This window comes from Echeneis naucrates, chromosome 1 (genome assembly GCF_900963305.1).
Source record: "Echeneis naucrates chromosome 1, fEcheNa1.1, whole genome shotgun sequence".
Taxonomy (NCBI): Eukaryota; Metazoa; Chordata; class Actinopteri; order Carangiformes; family Echeneidae; genus Echeneis; species Echeneis naucrates.
Window position 1 is genome coordinate 17518591 of NC_042511.1, and position 19327 is coordinate 17537917.

General features: G+C 40.4%; 2 protein-coding genes across 2 annotated transcripts; one reads left to right on the forward strand and one right to left on the reverse strand.

Moving 5' to 3' along the window:
- The first annotated feature begins 3410 nt into the window (after positions 1 to 3410).
- On the forward strand, positions 3411 to 17265 carry evpla (envoplakin a). Its single transcript, XM_029501873.1, has 22 exons — positions 3411 to 3599; positions 7164 to 7263; positions 7371 to 7525; positions 8010 to 8133; positions 8538 to 8669; positions 8827 to 8868; positions 9176 to 9337; positions 9477 to 9584; positions 9689 to 9784; positions 9877 to 9987; positions 10455 to 10601; positions 10708 to 10859; positions 10964 to 11061; positions 11196 to 11368; positions 11555 to 11730; positions 11901 to 12039; positions 12163 to 12356; positions 12483 to 12633; positions 12759 to 12842; positions 12997 to 13104; positions 13215 to 13307; positions 13428 to 17265. The coding sequence occupies exons 1-22, from the start codon at positions 3541 to 3543 to the stop codon at positions 16824 to 16826; spliced, it is 6003 nt and encodes a 2000-aa protein (XP_029357733.1). The 5' UTR covers positions 3411 to 3540; the 3' UTR covers positions 16827 to 17265.
- Positions 16709 to 19299, reverse strand: ten1 (TEN1 subunit of CST complex). The gene is made up of 3 exons (XM_029501886.1): positions 19133 to 19299; positions 18732 to 18889; positions 16709 to 18049 (listed from the first exon to the last, which is right to left on the reverse strand). The coding sequence occupies exons 1-3, from the start codon at positions 19213 to 19215 to the stop codon at positions 17889 to 17891; spliced, it is 402 nt and encodes a 133-aa protein (XP_029357746.1). The 5' UTR covers positions 19216 to 19299; the 3' UTR covers positions 16709 to 17888.
- Between the last annotated feature and the right edge of the window lie 28 nt (positions 19300 to 19327).

Here is a 19327-nt window from a genome sequence, read left to right on the forward strand (position 1 = left end):
ACCAAAGACTGTTTTTCTTGATGCTTTTCTTCTGAGTCTTGTATTGAAAAGTCGGTCGCATTCATTTGACATGTGATCCTTGTCATTCAAACATGCCCAGGAACATAATGGAAAAAATAATGCTTTGTATTGTGGCATCATCTTTAGGTTTTTTTGTCATCTTTTTGTTTTTCTGGTGTGTGTGTGTGTGTGTTTTTGTTTTTCTCCCCCCCCCTTGCACTTCTGCCCGGGTGTGTTACTAGGAGTGTGTAGCATGCCTTTGCAGGGTGTGAATGTGTTTATTTCAGGAATATGCATTTTCTTCATATGAATAATTACAGAGCCGTGTTTGATACTGAAACATAACTTGACATACAACTTCCTTTTTAGGAGTACAATCACAAGTATATTTAATGACTCCAAACCACTCTGCACATGTACAACATTTCTACCTCATTCTGTATCTTCTGTCATTCATCACTCCTCCAAAGACGTGCATTTGTCACTGCAGGAAGTCAGAAGAGCCTCTGCCTGGATGGACTACTGGTATTTGTACTTTGATGAGGTGGTGATAAATGTTTATCTCCAGGGAGGGACCAGAAATGCGATTCATTCTTTCTTGCGTTCTGGTCAGATTAACATAATGGAGGTAAATTATTAGGAACAGAATAAAACATGCCTGTTGTACAGCCTGTGAAGTACATGGAAGAGGTAGAAACATCAGGTTTACTTTGTGTGGCATGTTCGCCTCGTGTAGTTCAGTATCAGAGACTGACACACCCTTTTTGTTCCCTCCACCTTTAGTGCTCATCTGTTTGGTATTTGTGGCACATAAATTATTTCTCGCTATGTTTATGTTACCTTGGGGGGGGGGGCATAACTGACTTTAGGATGTGTCTGGCAACTTCGCAGAGCTACTGGTTCAGCCTTCGCCTCAGCCTTTCTCATCTCATCTCATCCAGAATCCAGGAACATGTCAGATACAACAGTCTCCTCCACTGAAGGTCAATCGCTTATCCTGTTTGAAAGCACCTTATTTCCTCCTGGACATTTGTATTTGTTGTTACTGGGCTTTGAACGAAACTTGTAGCTTCACAAGAGAACGTCAGTTTATGGTTACTAATATAGTGACATAACTCCAAATCATCTCAGAGGGAGCCTTCCAACATCTCAGCAGGTGGATTTGGCTCAGCTTGTTAGGTAGTTGTAAATAATTAAATCTTAAACTTGGTATCAATGTCTCAAAAGTTTAAATGGAAACTTTAGATTTGACTTTAGGAACTAAACTAAAAAAATCTTGCTGTGTGTTCTATTCATCTAAACAAATATTCTCTATCAGTTTCTGTCCACACCACTTTTACTAGTCACTGCTTCAGTTAGAAATATATATTTAGTGGGATATAACAATGTCATCTGTGAGCTGAGAATCAACCACAATGCTAATAATCTCTCAACAAAATAAAGAGTATCTGTTTTCCAGACATGTGGACGCACCCAGAGAGAGACACTGTGTGACTGGACTCATCAAAAATGTGAGGCCTTTTTGCTGTTCCTCACTCTGCAGGTGAGAAAGCTGCTCAGCTGCATTCCTCGCCATGGTTCCCCATTGTTGATACGCTCCTGCAACGCCCTGATCCTGCATTAATGAGTTACAGGTCTGTAGATGCTAAACACAACACACTGCCACATAGTGAGCTATTAGCATAATGCATGTTGCTCTATATGAAAGTTTTACACAATAGACTTCCTTTTTGTCCCAGAGGCCTTTGGACACTTCTGCTGTTGATGGCACATATTGTCTGTTTTTTGTTTTTTTTTTTTGTTTTGTTTTTAACTGAAGTTCAGCTTAGTCCTGGCTCGGTGCTACTGTAACACAATGCTCAGTTGAAAGTCCATCAAATGTTTTCAATCCATCCACTGTTTAGTGGGATTCTAGTAGAGTAAAACATGACTCAGTGGAACGGATCAAGAAAATAATGATGAGAAATTTGTGTGTGCAAATGGCAAAGCCACTAGGCAAACACTTACAGACACATTAACTCAGGTTGGACAGGATTTCAAAAGCATAATGAACATTTATAATGAGTCCAGAGCCACTGCCCAAGGTCCTGACACCATGTCAGTAACAAATACACAAACTCACTGGGAGAAACTAAATGTACTGGGACAAGCATCTGTCTAAAAACGTAACAAAGTTAGCTGTCAATTTATGTGAGGGGAACAATTTCCAGTCAGACTAAACAAGTTACAAGGACAAAAACACAAAGAGTACAAATACAAACATCTGTAATAAGTAACAAGATAAAGGAAATGCAACTCATTTAGTCCTACATTAATGCAAAGGTCTCCACAATGCAGTGGTGGTGTAAATCCAACAGACCTCGCCGCCAGGGAGGGGTCTATTGGACCTAGCTATCATAATATTGTGTTCAGATATGCAAGTGTTTAGAGCTTCTTCTCTGTATCCAAACTAACCCAGAACAGTCACATTTCAACATTCACGTAACTCAGGAACATTTTACCCGATAAGGGTAAAAACCCCTCTAGGTAAATCAGAAAGCCAGGACACACACAGCTGATATTAAATAAGTAACTTCAGCGAACATTACAACCTTTAAGAAAATTTCTGACTACAACTAAAGAAAATAATATGTGAGAAAGTACCAGCAGCTCTCGTCTCTTAAAACAAAGTTTGTATAGATTCAACTGTAAAAATCCAGATGTAGGTGTTATTAATTTTTTTATCATAACTTTTCATGCTGAAAACTTTTCATGCTGAATAATATGGTTGCAGTTGGTATAATGTTCATATCATTTAAAATTTTGAACGGAACTATTTCACGTCTCAATTTGTAGGTGTGTCAGTAAGAGTAATAATTAATCTGTCAGATTTTATTTGTTTTTCCTACAAACAGAGTAACTGAAAGGGCTTCAGATAATTAAGACGATTAGATGATTAAATTAATAAAAGTGTAAAGAGAGTAGGGAAAAATAAGAAAGGAGAGAGAAAGGGATGGGGAGTAACATTTAACAAGACATAACTACTACCCCACACTTAGATTGCAGATTCACCCATTGCTTGCTTATTTATTTATTTGTTTGTTTGTTATTTTCTTAACTGTGTCCAATGGTGTTTTTGGTTAATGCCATCTTGACAGCAAGTGTTTCTGTTTTACTGCTCCCTGCATCAGTTCAGCTCCACAGATTTATATATCCATGGTGATTAAAGGACTGCTGCTTCTCCCTGGGTGACATTTCAGAGTGTCAAGGCCCCGATGAAAAGGAAGGGCAGGACCAAAGCTAAGGGGAAGGGAGAGTGTGGGGAACAGGTTGATCCGGTCCGCAAGGTGAATGTCTGGGTGGGTACACACCTATTAACCTGTCTGGGAGGGGCAATCAGGGCCAAGCACTGTGCTGACGTGAGTGTGTGTGGAGCCAAAGGGACACCAGAAACAGAGAAGTCGTCATAGGGTGAAGAAGACAGAGGAGAAGAAGGAGTAAGAGAGAGACAGACAAGAGATTTCTGTGGGAACTCTACTGGACCCCTCTACAACCTTCAGGATGTTTAAGAAAAAGGAGACTAAAGACACAGCGCTCAAGGGCTCCAGCAAGATCACCAAGTGAGTGTTTTTCTCCGGGGATGTTATGAATGCATGTGTGAGTGTGTGGAAGTGTGCGTGGTGACACTGTATCTCAGTTATGGTCCTCCTCCTCCTGTTTCATGTTTCCTGTGTGTGTTGCTCTGGTTTTCCCTCTCTCCTGTTTTCTTGAGGCACAAAGAAATTTTTAATGCAAATTTGCTGAGTTGACTCTTCACTGATTTCAAATGTAGATTTTCATCTGCAGGGCTGATGAAAGGTCTTTGAGAGCCTGCAAATAGAGCCTGAGGTCAGATTGACTTTGTAAACATGAGGGGGGACAGTGTGCTTTAAGACTGGAGGTCGGTCAAACTAGTAAAAATATGTCTATGGCTTCAAATGAAAGTCACTTGAAAGGAAAATGTCACCAGTTCTCAAGCAACCCAAGACATGAGATTTAATGGACCAAGATTTGAACTTCGGGTGATCTACTAAACACTGTAGATTTAAAAACAAACACCAATCTTTTCTGTAATGACAGAGAAGACAATAAGACAGCTGACACTGATCCAGACTTTAGTGTCTCGTCAGTGCTGTTTAAACATTTCTGGACTTAAACTTGGTAGATGAAGGCAAAGAGCTTCTTATGTGAATGAACTACAGTACAGGCCAAAAGTTTGGACACACCTTCTCATTCAAATGAATAGGAACGTGTATCCAAACTTTTGGCCTGTACTGTAGATAATACAAAACGAGCTCCAGAGTCTGATAACAACTTGTATTAAAGTGAATTTCCTGGGCATGGCTTTAAGATTGACCACTTGTTCTGCTGTCATGGCTTCATAGGGAGGCGCTGAACAGCCTGTGCTTTCACCTTGTATCTGGACATGTCGTCTGTCTGCTGAGGTGTGATGAGGGCTGAGCGGCCCGGGGCCCGTGTGTGTGTGTGTGTGTGTGTGTTACAGATTAGGGTGCTGGTCCAGATGACCGGATGCCCAAGTGGTGTGTCAGTCATCTTGTTCTGTCGCTTACATCACAGAGGGAAATTGCATTTTCTTTCCCTCCTCTTCTCCTCATGTGCAAATCTGATTTTGATCTATATTCAGCATATTTCAGACCCAAAATCCAACACAGTTGAATCTCGTAATATCGACTGTAAACTGGGAAGGAATTTGAAACCTTATCAGGGAGTGTTTCTGGCACCTTTCTACAACTACCACCTAAAAAAAAAGAGGGTTGGCTAGTCCTTTTGAATAATGTGGGTTATCCAGTTATCCTACTTTTAATTCAGATAAGTTGTGGCTGTTCTTTCTGCTGTGGTCCTCCATTCTTTTCTCTTTTATTCTTTTAAATAGATCATCTAGTTATTTCTGTGCTAATCAGAATGCACTGAAAGTATATTAGTTTTAACAAAGATTAAACACCTGATCAGAGGAAATATACAGTTGCAAAACACATGCGGCTGATGCAGATACAAGTGAGCAGTCACAGTAACGTATTGATATCTCCTACAACCTCTCCATTCACTTGCCAAGATCAGGGAGTCAGTCAATTCCTTCATTCATGTTCTCAGCAGCCTCCTTTGTATGATAAAGTGAATTTCAGTAACAATCCCAGACCAAAAAAGAACTCTAACAAACGGAGACTCAACTTTAGTGTTGTTTTAAATATATTATTGTAATAAAGCAACAAAAATATATTCAACTTATCAGAGAGACAATGGAAAAAGTCATGGACTCATTGTCCTTACAGTCCACCAACCAGAGTCTGGTATTTAATGTCTGACATGAAGATTATCAAAGAAATAGGAAACTGAGCTAATTTGACATAAATGAATGTTTTTTTCTGCTTGTTGATAAAAGATAAGAAGTATTAGTCACTCAAACTTGAATAAACTCATTAAAGACAAAACAATAAACATCAGAGTATGAAGCATGCAGATAATCTGTTTTCCTAATCCTTGCTCTGTGGATCCATCAGAGACACTATTTCTGGCACTATTTCCTGCCACCAGAGTGAACAATGTCTCCCCATTACTAAGGTCTCCCTCCCTTGCTGCTACAGATTGTGTCCGAGCAAAAATAATGACTGGCTGAGGGCTCTTCTCTTTATAACTAAGTCCAATGGAGGGTGAGGAATCCTTTGTGTGTGGGCCACACACCTGTAACTCCTGCTGAGCGAGCAGCAACAGGGAGGCCATTGTCAGAGCAAACCAGATCAGCTCACACCTCAGTGAGTCAGTGCAGGACCTCCTCTGCATTCCTCTGTCGCCTCATCAATTAAAGAGTTGGTGTCAAATGTTTTATCTGGTTGTCAGCCTATTTGATGTGACAGTTGCTTGTTCTCACCCCATGGAGATGTGACTTGGTGCACTAAGGGAGTTTTGGTATGCGGGTAGAATAACCTGTGTTATTTCAGTGGATACCTGAAAAAAGTCTTTCCATAGGGCCTGTTATTTAAACTCTCAGGGAGAAGAGTGGGGCTTTTAGCATAGAAATAGTACATTTATGCTAAAAAATTTTTTTAATAGGATGCTGTTGAAAAACAAACAAACAAAAAAAAGATTTATTACTGTGAAGGAAATGTACCTCCATCAAGAGTCCACAAAGCTTTGCTGTTGTCCTCCCAAGTCTAAAACCTTAGATCACTTAATTCACCGTAATTCACACCCACTACAGTGGATCGCCAACTCACTATTTATTCAAACTCAAGAGAGTCTGTTTGCTTCATTTTCATTGGAACTTTTTACTCTAAATATTTTTGGAGTGTGATTTCAGTCACAGTGCCAGCCAGCTCAGTCTGCTCCACCCAGGCATTGCTTTATTCTTTCCAGTGTCACAGACAGAGCAGGGGCAGGCAGTGACAGGCAGTGGACTTTTTAACATTTCAGGAATGTTTTAGGTGACACTTTATAAACGCCACTAACCCTGTTCAAGGCAAGTTTATATAGTCAATGCAATTATGTAGGAACTTCAAAGTGTTTCAACAGAGGCATGGAAATACATAAAAACGGGCCATTAACAAGATGAGGCCATACTGTTATATTTGGAAAAGCATTAAAAATAATAGCTGCTTCACTTAGCTTGGTTTTATTTCTGGGAACATTAAGAGCAGATGGTCCACTAACCTTTTATGACCACTTGTTATATGAACATTGAGATTATATCCTTTGACCTGTGAAGTGTTGTGTGTGAAGTGAAGTCTTTATTTGGGTGTTTCAAGACGTGCATGAGGTGAAGACACGGCTACAATAGTCTAACCTGCAGAGTAGACAGTAAGACAGTGCGTGATTTGTCTGGTTGCTTGATCTTGATTAAAAAACACCATAATACAAGTATTAAAAAAAACAACAAAACAAATGACCTGAACAGGATCTTAATATATGTATCATCATTAAACTAGTCTCACAATGTTTTAGGTTCTTTAGTTACTATAAAGAGATTCTCATGTTTGTCCCCAAAATGAAAATGGTTTTAGAAAGTGTAATCAAAATTCCCCTCCTCTGCCCAACCCTTTGTTTGGATGGTCTTGTGTATGATCTTAATCACAAATCGTCAAATAAGTCAAATAAGTCAATGTCTTTGTTTGACAACCCCCCACCTGCAGGGCACAGACCAGTGGCTTGGCCTTGCTGATTGCCCAGATGCAGAAGAATGCCGACCAAGTGGAAAAAGATATCCTCCGGGCGGAAGAGCTTCTGGCTGTGGTGAGTATTCATAAACCTAAAACATACACTAATGTGCAAACGATACCATCACTGTCATTTATCAGCCGGCTTGTCTAAAAATCCCATCTGTTTTCCACTTCTCCCAGGATAATGAAAATGAAAAGAAAGAGCAGCCCTTTGTATATCAGACCGAGATCTCAGACAAGCTGGGCGAGGCTGAGGGCCTGCTGAAGGACCTGTTCCTCGATGTGGACAAAGCCAAGAAGCTCAAGCACCCACAAGCCAAAGACATAGAGAGCGAGTGAGTTGACACTGAATGAATACAACTCAGAGGAAATAAAGATTAGCAGTTGAGCCCCCTCAGAGCTTTTGAAATGTTTAATAAGAGAGTGTACTGAAAACATAAATCCATAAATCACAGCAGCAGTAAGGATTGTGTACCAAGCGTCAGTTTTTTTTTAGTAATTATTCAGCATTATGGCTTCCACCATACAGCTAATGTTACTATTGATGGAGTCTCAAAGAGGTCGCTGCAAAGAAGGAATATTTCCCTTTTATTGTTATGTTTTGTTTTTTTTTTCATTACAATGTCTTATTATTATTCATAATGTCTTATTCATTATTCATAACAAATAACACCATGTTAAATGAGCCTTGCCTGTCAATGGGCTGATTTTAATATCATTTATAGAGACATAGTATTATTATGCATTGACGTTGTTTGGTTGCATGAATGTTAACCAAAGTTAGTTTTTTTTTTTCCCATGTTCCTATGGTAACTTCAGTGTTATCCTCCTCCATGAGCGCTGGTTGAAGGACTGCAGTTTCTACCGAGACATCTACGAGCAGATTGATGACGTGTCGCTGATGCCTAGAATCGACTGGGGACCCGTGCTTAACCAGAAGCAAGTAAGTGTAATGAGATACTGCGAATATCTCGGGCTCTCTACAAATGCCGCATGTGTATTGATCTGTAACTGACAATAATCCTGGAGATAACCAATTATATCTGATTTAGTAACTTTTGTCAAACACTGCAGTGTTTAACTGTTTAGAAAATTTTAATGAAATATATCCATAATGGTTTATATCTTCAGGAACAAATGAGCTTAGGACTTAGAGCTACAGACGTGGTAGAGATGATGAAAAGCACTGAGTGGTGACTGGTTGACAGATAGAAAAATGATACAAAAACATTAGCCTTGGCTTCATCTTTTCAGGGAGCAAAACATGCTGCAGCTAGTTACAGAATCCTTCATCGTGTCCTTATTTAAACACAATTTGTAATGTTCTTCTTGTGTCTGCTCCTTCAGAAAGAGGTGAATGTGGAGGAATATGGCCCTTCAATGGCAGATCTGGAGAAGCAGATTGCAGCACACAATATCCTACACAAAGAGATTGAGAGCTACAACTCACAGCTCTGCGTCAGCTCCGCCGGCAGCAAGGTGAACAAACATGTTTACATGAAAACACCTTCACATCTCATTCTGGGTTTCCTCATTTTACATGAATGTCACAGTTCTGCCTATCTTCTTTCTCATTTTGTTCTCAATGAAAAATGGTTGTTGGCAGCCTGTAAGACATGTTGTTATCTTCTTTTAGGAGAACTATACAGCTTTCAAGAAACAATACAAAAATCTACTGGTGAGTGGGCTTATTCACAAGTAACAACCGTTTTTAAATGTTAGTGTCATGACAATTCAAGACCAGAAAAGAAAATACATGAACGTGTATTAGAAATGTTTTGTTGCTTTCTATTTACTGTCACAACAAAATGTATATTAACTCAGTGATAGTGTTTGACAACTGTCATGTAATAGTATGGACCTATTTTTTTGGAAACATGTACGCAGGTTTGACTTTCTTCTGTTTATGTGTCAGTTGAAATATTTGCACTTTTAGAACTTTAAAACTTGTCAGATTTTCATTGCTATTTTGATTGCTCTCCCAGGACAACTCCAAGTGGCGCCGCCACTACCTGAACAGCTTGTATGAATACATGCAGGGCTGCAACAAGGAACTGGGTTTCCTGGCGGAGGAACAGGATAAGATCAAGAAGCAGAACTGGAGTGACCGCATGGTGGACCCACATGATGTCCGCAGACAGTATGAGGTCAGGACTGTCATCTCATTCCTGACAACATATAATTCCGAATAGTTGCCTTTCCAGGATAATCCAGTATGTTTATTCCACATGATGCTGGGAAATCATACAATACTAATAATTTGTTATATGATTTGATCTCCATCAGAACTTCAAGAACAACAGTCTGCTATCCCATGAAAGCGAGGTGAACAAAATCCAAGATGAAGGAGACAGACTCATTGAACTGAAGCACCCTGCCAGTGCCACAATACAGGTATTTGTAATTACACAGAAGCCAAATCCTTAAACCTGTAATTTACTCCAAATTTCCATGTGTTATAATCCAGGTTGATTTTAACCCTTTGCATTGTATTCCAGGCTCAGAGAGACACAGTACGTAATGAGTGGCAGAAATTTCTCAATCTCTGCATTTGTCAAGAATCCCATCTGAACAATGTGGAAGAATTCAAAAAGGTAATTCTGCAACTGAAATGTTTACACAGTGATTATATACATATTCAAGTTTTATGCAAAAGTAAAAACAATGTTTTTGTGGTATTTCTCAGTACCAAATGGACACTGACCAACTTTCAGAAACACTGACCAGACTCAACAACAGCTTGGACCCTAAGACCGTCAGCAAGAAGGGCCACTCAGAAGTACTGCTGCAACTGGAGGTACAACATTTATACAGTTGATGTGATGTAGGAACTCTTGCCACTTGGGTTGGTTTAAAGATTTAGAGATAGATGGAGTAAAAAGTGGGGATGTGGCCTGAAAATATGAATAGGAAAATGGAGGAATGGGTGGCAGGAGAAGGAGAGAGTAGAAAAGGGCATGTAAAATGGGGTGATCAAAGGATTAAAATGTTTTTACTTGTCGCACACAAAATGAATCAAATAGAAGTGATATTCATCTTAATGTTCTGTGCTACGGATCTGTTTGAACATTTCTAAGATAGTTTATGGTTGAAGCATACAGGAAACCATAGAGTGGCTAAAACTATGTTGAGAGTTAAACACTTGACCGTAATACAGATTTGCAGCAAGCTTGGGTTAAGCCACGAATCCCAGATTACCCATGAGAAAAAGATTTGAGATGAATATTTCTAAGATACATTTTCTCTCTGTCTGTTTCCTACCAGGGGGAGGAGAAGACTGTGCAGAACTGTGAACAGCTGCTGGCTGACCTGAGGAGACGCAGCACCACCATCGCTCCTCTGAAGCTACGACGCAATCCTCCTACCAGACCTATCACAGTGGAGGCTCTGTGTGACTGGGAGACGGATAAGGTGCAACTTGATTTATTTTCTTCACATTATTTTTTGGATTCACAGATGCTCCAAATCAGTAATAATATTTTGCTTAAAATCTATGATATGCATTATTATTATCCAGGCTTCCCTGTCAAGAGGCCAGAAGGTGAGCCTGACATCAATCTCTGATGATAATTGGAATGTTATCTCCACTGATGGTGTAACTAAAAGCTTCCCAGGAGTTTGTTTCAACATCCCACCACCTGACTCTGAGGCCATTGACAAAGTGGACCTGTGAGTAATTCATGGCTGTGTTATTAGGCAGCTACATCATATAATATAGAACATATTGTGTTTACTGTTCCTGCCTCTACTTCTCTTTGTCTTAAATTCTTCAGTTTGGGTGGTGAACTGGCCGACATCAAGAGGAGAAGAGCTGCTCTTGAAGCGTCTCTCAAGAATCACAAATCAGACATATCCAGGTCCCAACAATCAGGTCATTCTCTATAAATGAAATCCTTCAATGTCCCAATTGAAAACCATAAAAATTATGGACCACCAGTTGCACAGGTTGTTTTAGAGCCATAATCAGGTTAGTAAACAAGTCCACTTTGCCATTTCTTAATTCAGCCCCAGTATCTGCTGCTCCACTGGACCCCAAAGTAACAGCCCTGGGCCAACAGCTGGACAAACTGGACAGTGACCTAGCCAGCGCTGAGGAGAGCATGCTAAGCCGCCTGCGAGCCCCACTGAGCCCCACCGACCCAGCTGGAGATCTGGCCAAAAGGCTGAGGGAGCAGGAGGTGAGGGGAATCAGCTGACACTTGGAGCACATTTTTTGTTTAAGCAGAAACTGCTTGGTTTTATGTTCTGTGTGGCAGCTCTTTGCGTTTAGGGAAAATATGTGTGAAACCACAAATTTACTGACATTTACTATAACAACATGGCTGTTCAGTGTCAATGAACATATCTGTATTTGTTCTTCACAGGAAGCTATCAAGGCCCTGAAGGCCCTGGAGCAGCAGAAAAAGGCAGCACAGGCTGACCTGCAGCCCCTGCTGTCCAAAGATCCTAGCAGTACCTCCTCTGCACTTCCACTCAAACTGAGCGCTGCCAGCAACAAGCACGATAGCGTCACTGAACTTGCTGACCTTTATACCAAGAAGTGAGAAGATGTTTTGTTTTGGATGTTTCATTGCTGTATTGGCTCATTCAGAGGGAACAGAGAATATCTGTTGTGTTTTGTTCAGTCATTGTTACATCAGTGTTTCAAACTGTGGTACAGAAATACATCATCCTCAGGAACTTATCCCCACATTCATCTTCTTTTCTCAGAGCAAATGCATCACTCAATCTAGAGAGTCAGCTCAAGAAGGTGGATGGACTTGTGTCTGGGTTTGAGAAGAAGCTAAGTGAAGATGGTCCAATCCCTGATGTACCAAATGCAATTCAATCCCGTGTCAGTGACATCCAGGTGGGCAAATTTCCATTTCATTTCCATCCCTTTAAAATCTTACTACATACATAATCTAACCACATGCAAAGGTAGATCCCGAATCTATACATTTCAATTTCCTTTCTCTGTTGTTGTGATCAGTCCCAGCGTAAGTCCGTGGCAGCAGCTCAGGACGACATGAAGAAGCTGAGCCAGAATCTGGAGAACACGGAGCAGCTGTGCAGCTCTCTGCAGCAGGGCTACCAAGAGTACTGCCCTGACATCCACCGCCAGAGAACAGAAGCCAAACATCTGCAAACCCGTTATTCAAATGTTGTCAACCAGCTGAAGGAGAGGTAAGAATCACACACATTTGCATTGTGCTGTGTTTACTGTATTTAGTGAAATCCGTCATATAAAATATTCAAGTCAAACAACAGTGTTAAATTTTAAAAACAAGATATATTGATTGATCTTTTTAGGGAAAACATTTTACAAGAAGCGGGAACTAAGAACCAGGAGTTCCAGAGCACATACAAATCCCTCAACTCCTTTTTGAACAACCTGCCGACGAACCAGATCAATTACAATGACGATCTTTCTCAGGTCACTGCTAAGCAGAGCTCCCAAGAGGTGAGACTGTCTCCTCACAATATATAGGTGCCATGGGAAGTGAAGATGGTGGTTTATTGTCAAATGAAATAAATGTGTATCATTTAGTCACAGTGATAGACCTTTTGTTTATGAAATAATTACAGAGGGTGATGGATGACCTGAAGAGGAAGGGAGATGATGTGGACAGAGTGACTGACCTGTCTCAAGACCTGCAGAGTCTCCTAAGTGTAAGAACCGAATGGATCATAACACAGTGCTATTACTGCACAAATGTGCGATATATAAGTTAATGGTGTTTTAGGGGGAAAAAAAACACAAATGAATTCCTCATGTTATTGTCAAACATGAATAATCCTTTTCTTTTTTTCCACAATTATGTAGGAGTATGATGCCAACATTGATAAATACAACAGTACGCTTGAAGATGCTGGTGTCACTGTTGCAAAAAAACCTGACATACTCACACTCTCTGAAGCCGTCCAGAAAGAGGTAATATATTGACTTTTATGTTTTTTGTTTTTTTTTTTTTTTAATCACAGTTAAATTATCTACATTTCATTGGTACAAATGGTTGATGGTTTGCTGTGACTCTTAATAAGGAAAAGGATCTGGTGAACCATTATGCCAGAGCAACGGCTGAAAACACCCAACGCCAAAAACAGATGGGCCTGGCTAAGAATCTAATTTTACAAGTGAGTTAACCAAAGATTATTTGGTTAATCTTGCATTTATCATGAGTACCATTACCAAAACATGTTCAGAATACAATGAAATAAAACTACATCACATTCATTTGCATTTTTCCACTACAGAATGAGGAGAAAGTTCACCTGGTGGCACAACAACAAACGCAGCTTGAAAACCAGCAGAGGTCTGTTGTTGAGTTGGATGGTCTGTCAAAAGAGCTGCAGGATGAGAAGGATAGGACATCTCATACTGAGGCAAACCTGAGAAACTTTAAGGACAGAATGTTGTCACTGAAGAGTCGCAGAGGAGTGGAGCGCATTGAAGAGAAAGAAGTACTACAATACTATCGCGACCCAAAACTGGAAAGTGATTTGGCTGATCTTCAGAAAAAACTTCATGAAGAAGTCCTGAAGCGGAGCACCACCCAGAGTGAAGTTGATTTGTTTAACCAGAAAATCACCGTCTTGGAAGACACCCTCAAAAACACTCCAGTCAAACTGGTCACCAGAGAAGTGACAGAATTTGAGAAAGATCCTCAGCTGGACATTGAGGCCAGTAAGATAAGGGATGAAATAACAAGGATGAGAGATGAAATTAGAACGCGAGATGGGGAGCATATTCACATGAGAACAGAAGTCTCGATTCTCCAGCAGAAAAAACCACCAATTAAAGAAAAGGTGGTTAAGAAGGAGGTGGTAAAAGTAGAGAAGGACCCAGAGATGTTGAGAACAGTCAAAATATTTGAGACAGAAATCTCTGGGGAAAATGAGAAGAGCAAGCTCCTCAATGATGAAATCTTCCAGACAAGAAGTCAGATTAATGCACTTGAGAGAATGATTCCTAATATCCAGCCCAAAGTCATCACTAAGGAAGTGAAAACAGTTCAACAAGACCCTGAGCTCATCACTGAATCAAAGAAGGTTAGAACAAGCCTGGAGGAAGAGAGGATTGAAAACAACTCTTTGGCTAACGAATTGGTTAATCTCAACCGGCGCTACAGAGAAGTTTATGACTGGAAACCAAAAACCGAGGTGAAAGAAATCGTCAATGAGATCTATCGGATCGACCCAAACACAGAAGTGGAGATAATGCGTCTCAGGAAAGATATACAAGACTGTAACAAGCAGCGCTCTGATCTAGATAGGGAGCTCACCCAAGTCACATCTGATCTGAATGTCGTTCGCGCTCAGAAGCCCATCGTGGAGCAGAAGGAAGTTCTCCAGGAGGTCATTAAGGAGGAGAGGAGCCCTGAGAATGAGAGAGAGATCCAGAGGCTAAATGATCAGATGAACCATTTGCACACTGCTTACAACTCGCTCCAGGACAAGCTGATTCTACTCAGGAAAGATAGGGATGAATGGAAGGCTGAAAAATCCAAGGTTGAAACCAAACTCATAACCAGAGAAGTCATCAAGTATGAACCTGATCCACTGTTGGAGAAAGAAGCAGACCGCTTGAGAAGAGATGTGCGGGAGGAGGCACAGCTGCGGCGCAGCATTGAAGAGATGGTGTTTGACCTACAAAACAAATATATCTTGTTGGAGAGACAAAAGCCTGAAGAAAAAGTTGTTGTGCAAGAAGTTTTGCGTTTACAGAAGGACCCAAGGCAGGTAATTGAGCATGAGCGGATCAGCAGGAGCCTGGATGAAGAAGTAAAGAGCCGGCGTCAGCAGGAACTCGAGCTTCAGCAGCTCAGGACCAAGGTGGAAGACCAACAAAAGATCCTGAGAGAGAGTGAAGAGCACCAAAAGAAGATTCAAGCCGAGTCTGAGCTCAGAGAGATCCAACGGCGCATTACACAGCTGGAAAACGCTCCACCGCCTGTTGAGGAATGCATCGTTGTTGAGGAGGTGCTGAAGGTTGAGAGAGACCCAAAACTTGAGAGGATGACAAGTGGTCTGCGGTCAGATCTGGACAAGGAAACCAGTGATATCCTTCGACTCCAGAGAGACATTCGTAGCATCACTCTAAAGCTTGAGATCTTGCAAAGAGAAAAGGCTGGTGAGAAGACAGTGTACAAGGAGGTTGTCCGGGTTGAGAAAGACCAGGCTGTTGAAGGCGAGAGGGACCGCTTAAGGGAACAGGTTACTCACCATAAGTTTGACAGACAGGACCTAGAAGATGAAATCAGACGTCTCAATGATAAAATCAACCGTTTGATGAGCAATAAGTCTAGCTCTTCAAAAGAGGAGACTACCCTGATTTTGAACAGGGATGCTCAACAGAGGGAGAGGGACAACCTCACTCGTGAGCTGAGGACCCTCGAGGCAAAGAAACATGATATCAGCCTGTCTTTCCAACAACAGAGCCGACTAATGAGTGAGAGAACGCAAATGAGCAGGCAGAAGAGTCTTAAGATGGTGTCTGATGTACAAAATCTGGAGAGGGAGATCCTGGATGAAAAAGACAAGATCCATTTACGAGACAGCACCATCCGAGAACTTATGCTGAATATGCAGAAAGAGGACCAGACAGAGACGAGGACCAAAGAGACCAATGTCTCCACCAAAATCACCATTTTGGATCCAGAAACTGGCAAAGACATGTCTCCTTATGATGCTTACTTGCAAGGCCTGATTGACCGTCAACAATATATTCATCTGCAGGAGCTGGAGTGTGACTGGGAGGAGATTACCTCCCTGGGACCTGATGGGGAGACATCTGTACTGCAGGACCGTAAGAGTGGCAAGCAGTACTCCATCAAAGATGCCCTGAAGGAAGGCAGACTGACCGAGTATGACCTACAACAGTACAAAGAAGGCAAGGTTCCCATCTCAGAGTTTGCCTTGCTGGTTGCAGGCGACAGTAAAAAGCCACTCAACATGAAAACAGTCACCCCAAAATCCACCATAACAGTGAAATCAGCACCATCAGACCTTTCCACATCGAAGGAAATCTTCCCAATTGCTGGCGTAATGGATACAAACACTGACACCTGCTTTACAATACGCAGTGCCACCCTGCGTAAACTGATTGACCCCACCACTGCACAGAGGCTTCTGGAGGCTCAGGCAGCAACAGGTGGCATCATTGACATCAACAACAAAGAGAGATACCCAGTTCACAAGGCAGCAACCAGAGGTCTCATTGAGGATAGTCAACTCCAAAGGCTACTCAATGCCCAGAAAGCTTTTGCTGGTGTTGAAGATCCCATGACCAGAGAGTGTTTGTCTGTGGGAGAGGCTGTTCAGAAAGGGTGGATGCCGAAGGACAGTGCCATTCGCTACATGGAGGCACAGCACCTGACTGGAGGGCTGGTCAATCCCAATACTGGTCAAAGAGTGAGCATCATGGACGCCATTGGGTCCAAAATGATCAACAGCACAATGATGAGGGAGCTGCAGGCTGAGACAACCTACATTAAGGATATTGTAGATCCAATTACAAAGGAGAAGATCAACTACAAACAAGCTCTGGGTCGCTGTAAGAAAGACCCGATGTCAGGGTTACCAATGCTGCCTGCCTCCTCCACAGATTCTTCTTACACCCCAGTGTACAACCCTACTAGATATGCAAGATTCTAGATATGTTTACAGAATATACTTGGAACTATGTAATCTGATGTGATGTGGTAAATATCAATTACTAGACCATATTTTTAATTACAATGTACATTTCAGCTCAGGAAAAGTGTACTGCAAAGCTTTCTATCTTGCCATTGCTGCTGAGTTGCCTCTGTTTACCAAATATGTCTGATGTAGGTAGAGGTGCTTTTTGGTTTAATTTAAAAACATATAATATAAATGCTTTTTAACTTTTGTATTGTTGTGTTATTGGGATTATGGGACAAGGTGCAATGCTATTTACCATGATTGATTTGATTCTGTAGTATTCATGGGCTATCCTTGACACTGTTCACTTTAAACTCAATCTTGTTTGATATTTTAAGAAACAAATATCAATAAATTTAAATTATAATGGTTAAAACCCTGACTCCCTCACTTTCAATGTTTGCATTCTTTTAAATAAAACATAAGCATGTACATTGGGCAATCTTCTGAACTTTACATATTTTATAGGATAAAACTGACCGGTGTAAGATGTATTTCCTTTTATAAGAATCTGTTTAAAAATCCATAAGAAGGAATAAAACAATCTCAAGTTGATTGGCTTTATTATCAATGCTAGGGTATGAAATAATTGTAAAATTGTAATAATAATTGTGAAAAATGGCTATTGCAGACAACTTATTTAAGTATGTATTGACATAAGTTCATAGTGTATGATGAAGAATCACAAATCAAAAAATGTTTGGAACCCCTGAAGATATGTAGCTGTTGAAATTTCAAAATGATGACCTAACAAACATTTCTTTAACAGTCTAAATAGTGCAAAGTCTTTATTAGGAGTGCTTAATTATTTTTCAGCAATTTTTAAGACTTTTCCATTAATCACGTGTGGCATATCTAGTTTGACAACTTTTTAAAGTATTTGTTCATGACATCAAACCACAATGTTACACCAGGAATGCTGAGACAACTGGTAACTTTCACCATTAAAAAAACAAAAAAACAAAAAACAAAACAAAAACTCAGCAGCACTGAAAAACTATTAGTCTGAGCCATGTGAGTGATTGGAGATTCTGATCAGGTTGGATCTGCAGGCAGTGCAGCTGCACCCTTCTTGCTGTCCCTCTCGGCAAAAAAACCTCTTTGCTCATTGATGGCTTTTTGTAGAAGGGCAACATTCACACCATCAACACAGTTCAGCACACGGGCACGAACCATCACACAAACTCCTGTGAGACCTGAAGATACAGATATAGGCAGGCAACTGAGCGGAAGAAGGCAAACTGTAATCAAATTAGCCTAATCATCAGGTGTGGTGAAACAATATCAAATGGATTACCAAAGCTGTTTAATACAATGCCATATATCTATATGTAACTTAATCTTGGGAAGTCTTGTGAATTTAATATCATGTCACTGTTAAATCTGAAGGTTAAAGACAAATGATTTGAATTCTTTGGCTTTAAAAATTGTATTTTATTGATTTAAAGACCTGTGTGCATTATTAGGGGTGCTGGGAAAATGAAAGAGTGAAAATATTTCAGATAAGATCATTTCAAATAATTTCATTTTATATTTTTATGTTTCTGATGGTGTTGACAAAAATCACGTGGTGTTCCAGCCAACATACAATTTACATAAAAAAAAATCTACAACTGGGAGGTTGGACCAAAACATGTTTGGATAGACAACATAAATAATTTTACAAATATGTATTCATATATTTTAGAAATGTTACCAAAATTGTTTATGCAAATCAAAACCTGTTTTGTTCACTATATCAAGAACCACTGATACAGTTGCAATTGTAATTCTAGGTTATCTGGTGTGTAGACCCAAGATAAGCAAGAACATGTAAATAGAGTAAATAGAGTATTTCCACATCTCCCTGTTGTATGAGATCAGAAAGTTTTTCCTTACCTTCAACATTTTCTGTCTCACCCAGGACCAAGTATTGTGCTCCAATAATTGGGTTAAATGGCTCCACAAACAAGGTGTGAACAAAGACAAGGTGCTCTTTTGAAGCATACTGGGCTGACAGCACCGCCCTGGACTCTTCAGGATGATAGCTTACAAGCCTGGAAAATATAGGTTTTTACAAGGTTGAACATTTTTAGGTAAGCCTGGACTAGACAGACAAAAAGGTGTAGGATGTAGGGGAGATTTCTCCTGTCCACCTATTTGCAACTGACCCATGGTCAATTAGAATTTTTTAGCTTTGTCAATGATTGTTTGGCATCAAACTAATGAAAAGTGAATACATAATAATAACATGTAAACCATAGTTTGAAAAATAGATTAGATTCACCCATAAAACCCACTTGCCAAATGTTCTGACTGATTGTCCTTCCTGAATCGTGTTTACTTCCCAGGGGAAATGAAAAACCGCAGGAGCCGGAAGCATCGTGGTCAATTTAATACCACAACAGCAGTCAACAGCAGTGAGAGTCCATATACACCGGTATATATCTACCGGGGTAGATCTATGCCAGGGAAGATGATATGAACTACCGGGT